This window comes from Pseudoliparis swirei, chromosome 11, assembly GCF_029220125.1.
Source record: "Pseudoliparis swirei isolate HS2019 ecotype Mariana Trench chromosome 11, NWPU_hadal_v1, whole genome shotgun sequence".
NCBI classification, from domain to species: Eukaryota; Metazoa; Chordata; class Actinopteri; order Perciformes; family Liparidae; genus Pseudoliparis; species Pseudoliparis swirei.
This window is the reverse complement of record NC_079398.1, coordinates 7622093-7626115: the sequence shown is the minus strand read 5'-3', so window position 1 is coordinate 7626115 and position 4023 is coordinate 7622093. Positions and strand designations below refer to the sequence as shown.

Genomic DNA, 4023 nt, shown 5'->3' with positions numbered 1-4023 from the left:
ACCACTGAGGACCATCATCTGTTGGGACTCCAGTTCATCATGAAACAGCACACAGAACAGTCATTCAGACAGTAGACCGGACCTCCTCATTGAAGTACACAGAACTCACATGGTGGGTGTGAATGCGGTGTTTTTTGGGTTCCTGCACATGTTGGTGTCAGGGGAAATGAAATGCCGGATAGAGCGTCAAAAGAAGCAGCAATTGGTAGCGTGGCAAAAGTAGAAGTTAAATTCAGTACATCAGAGACCAAAAGTATTATTCAAAAGAGGTTAAAGGAAAGGTGGCAGAAGCAATGTGAGGAGGACAAGAAAGGGCGATGGTTGTTTAGAGTCCAGAGGAAAGTGGGGGACATGAGACGGGCAGGAGGGAACAGGAGAAGGAACTGTTATTTCAAAGCTGCGGTTTGGACTCACTGGGTTGAAGGGGATGATGTGGAACATAGGGAAACACGACACGGGCAGGTGTGACAATTGTGGGGAGGGGGAAACTATAGAATATGTCATTATAAAATGTAAAAAGTATGAGAGTGAAAGGAGTCAACTAGCTGGAAGCCTCGGCGAGGAGGGGGTACGGTTGGGTATGGTGGGTGTGCTTGCAGGGTGGGTCGAGTGGGAGCTATAAAGCATTATTGCATCATTTTAGGATAACTAAGATCATGGACAGAATATGAGCCTTAGGTGTAATAGTTTATTTATTTTTGTTGTTTAGTTTGGTTTAATTTGGGGAAGTTATATGTGTGTGTGTGTGTTGTATATGGGTGTGTATGTATGTATATTTATAAAGGGATATATGTGTGTGTAAATGTATATATATATATGTATATGTGTATTTATATATATATATATATATATATATTTATATCGTCCGTTTTTTGTTTTTTGTTGTTGTTGTTAGTTTTTGTTATTTTTTTTTTAGTATTATATTTGGTGATCGGGCAAGACGGTAAAGTCATCCTGATCCACACTCCATTCCAATTGGTGGCGGCAATGCACTTGACAGTTGTTGGCCAACCGCAAATAAACACTAACGAAGAAGAAACTGACCCCACCACCCCTCCGGCGGGGATCTTCAGCATAGCGATGGAGGCCTGGTACATGGACAGCTCCGAGGAGGACCAGAGGAAGCCGCACAGGCTGAACCCCAACGAGCCCGTCTCACTGGACCAGCTGAAGAAGCTCGGGGTGTTCTACTGGAAGGTGAGAGGCCGACCCGGTGTTACACCCCTACTGGTTTTCAAACCTACTGGTTTCCCTACGCGTGCGTGCGTTGTGTTCTCTTAACATCTGCAGCGGGGCTCTGTCTCGCTCACCAGATTCGTCACACATTCACAAACATATTGCTGGAGATCTTCAAGCCACCGTTCATATCCATGTCGGCGATTACGATTGTATAAGCGAGTAGTGCATCACAGCCACGTATGAAGAAATACATTTTCGGAAAAATAAAAATAAAAAGATCGCCCGACCTGGTTTCGATCTCTTTCAGGCAAAAGGAGACTGCGCTCAAAGACGCGCAGTCTGTGCGCTGCGCCACCAGATATTAGTTTCAACTCAAGTAATTTATATATTGATCCATTGAGTCACATTTCTTATGTTTTCATGGGAACAGTTTGGTCGAAGGGATCTGAAACAACTGGTTACATTGAGCGGATATGTACACTTTGAAACATGTTTAGCGATGCTTGTTCGCAACGCAACAACCACACAATACCGACGCAACCAGTAGGTTTGAAAACCAGTCGGGGTGTAACACCGGCGGCCCGTCCTTCTTGTCGCCGAGTAGCTCACACAAGCCCGACTTTGGGTTTTATATCCACGTTACACTTTTACAGAATGTCCGTAAACACCCTTTTGGGGTCGATAAATGTACCCCCCCCCCCCCCCTTCTCGCTTCAACAACTTCAACATGGCAACACACGGGCCGATATTGTAGTTCTTCTCCTACCTAACGCCAGCTGTGTTTGTAGCTGCAGGCCGACTGCTATGAAACCGACCCGGAGCTGGAGCAGATTCGCAAAGACCAAGGCTACTCCTACATGGACATCATCTCCATTCACAAGGACACTCTGCCCAACTACGAGGAGAAGGTAACCACGGCAACGTCTTCCAATAGTTCTCTTTTACTTTAATCAGCAGGAGGAATCAGACCCAGCCAGGTTCAATGGACCCCACAAAGAGAGAAGTCACAAGGACTCCTGGGAGGAAGTAGAGTTAATAATGTGTAATGGATAGATGAAAATGAATCCATAAGTAGAGAGAGAAGAGGAGATAGGTGCTCAGTGTATCCTAAAATGTCCCCCAGCAGCCTATAAGCCTATAGCAGCATATCAAGGGGCTGGACCAGGTGACCCTGATTCAGCTCTAACTATAAGCTCTGTCAAAGAGGAAAATCTTCCGTCGACTAGACATGAGGTGACTGTGTCTGCCTCCAGGACTGAAGGTGGAAGCTGGTTCCATAAAAGAGGAGCTTGATAACGAAAGGCTCTGGCTCCCATTCTACTTTTTAAGCCTCTAGGGACCACAAGTAGCCTTGTATTTAGTGAGCGCAGCTCTCTAGTGGGGCAATATGGTAATACAAGCTCCTTAAGATATGATGGAGCATCACCAATCAAGGCTTTGTAGGTGAGGAGAAGAATACGATATGATAAATTAATGATTGATATTGTGTGTGTCTGTCCTCTCCAGCTGAAGATGTTCTTTGAGGAGCACCTGCACCTGGATGATGAGATCCGCTACATCCTGGACGGCCAGGCCTACTTTGATGTCCGGTGCGGAGACGAGCGCTGGATCCGGATCGCCATGAAGAAGGGGGACCTGATCACTCTGCCAGCCGGCATCTACCACCGCTTCACCCTGGACGAGACTGTAGGACACACACACACACACACACACACACACACACGGAGTCGTGAAAAGAATAAAAGAATAACATTTGACTGACACTACAGGGTTTTTCCTGGGTCAAAATGGGTCTTCGGTGCTCCCAAAAAATGGTGTCGCTCTGTCCATTCGCGCACCTCACAGTTGCGTATTGATCAGATAAGAAGACACCAGGGCTCTCAAGTGTCACGCATTTCGGTCTTAAGTCACTCACTCCCGCCACACATCGTATTTATCAGGCTGAAAAAAAACTCGTCTCTTTCATGTTTTAATGTGCCGCAGCACGCAAACATGAGCTGGCCGCGCTGCCCTCACCGTGGAGGAATCAAGCGCTCCCCTGGAGTTCTGCTGTGAGGTGCCACTTATTAGCCAATCAAAAAGAAGAAATGGGCTACACAATAGCCAATCACTATTGTGAACCTGCACTAGAAGGAATATGGAGAACGCCACCCAGCTCCATACAGCAGAATACAGACAAGGAGCAGACGTGTTCATGATGCATATTGAATACAGAGAATACACACCCGTGCATGACGCTCCGCTCGTCTCTGCAGAACTACACCAAAGCCATGAGGCTGTTCGTGGGGGAGCCGGTGTGGAAAGCTTACAACCGGCCCGCCGACGACTTCGACGCCCGGCAGAAGTACTTGGCTTCTCTGCAGGAACCCGGAGAGAAAACCGCGTGACGCTCTCACCCACCACCGGGTGGGCTCTAAAGGTGATTCTGTAGAGCAGGGGGGGTCTGCAACCTGTTAGGAAATGTTCTTCTCAAATAAAGTTAACATGAATCGATTTGTTAACAGAGTAGCTTGGGGTCTGCGGAGGAGCGGACAATCCATGGCCTCCTGTCTACATACAGGGGCTTGGGGCTTTTATTTTGAAACTTGACAGTGTTGAGTTAAAAAGCAATCCCTTTTTTAATGTCCAACTTTCAAACTTGGTAGTGTTGCTGGTGTAGGGGACTAGTTCGCAGGACTAGTGGGGCGGCTTAGGATATAGGTGATGGGGGTCCCTTTATGAGCTGGTATTGTAACCATGGCAACACAGTGGTGTTGAGGGGTTAAAGATGACACGTGTCAGTGTCATGGGTGATTTGTTTGTGAGAGTGGAATAAACGGCCGCACAGGTGTGCAGCCAAAGAGA

General features: G+C 47.1%; 1 protein-coding gene across 1 annotated transcript; it reads left to right on the top strand.

The window, feature by feature from the left end:
• Positions 1-972: 972 nt before the first annotated feature.
• Positions 973-4023, top strand: adi1 (acireductone dioxygenase 1). The gene is made up of 4 exons (XM_056426401.1): positions 973-1197; positions 1968-2087; positions 2686-2865; positions 3435-4023. The coding sequence occupies exons 1-4, from the start codon at positions 988-990 to the stop codon at positions 3564-3566; spliced, it is 642 nt and encodes a 213-aa protein (XP_056282376.1). The 5' UTR covers positions 973-987; the 3' UTR covers positions 3567-4023.

What these genes read in the sequence shown, in the direction of transcription:
- adi1 (XM_056426401.1), top strand. Translation starts at nt 988, where the DNA reads ATGCACTTGACAGTTGTTGGCCAACCGCAAATAAACACTAACGAAGAA. An exon ending in TCGGGGTGTTCTACTGGAAG is followed by an intron (nt 1,198 to 1,967) that starts GTGAGAGGCCGA and finishes CTGTGTTTGTAG; the next exon opens with CTGCAGGCCGACTGCTATGA. An exon ending in TGCCCAACTACGAGGAGAAG is followed by an intron (nt 2,088 to 2,685) that starts GTAACCACGGCA and finishes TGTCCTCTCCAG; the next exon opens with CTGAAGATGTTCTTTGAGGA.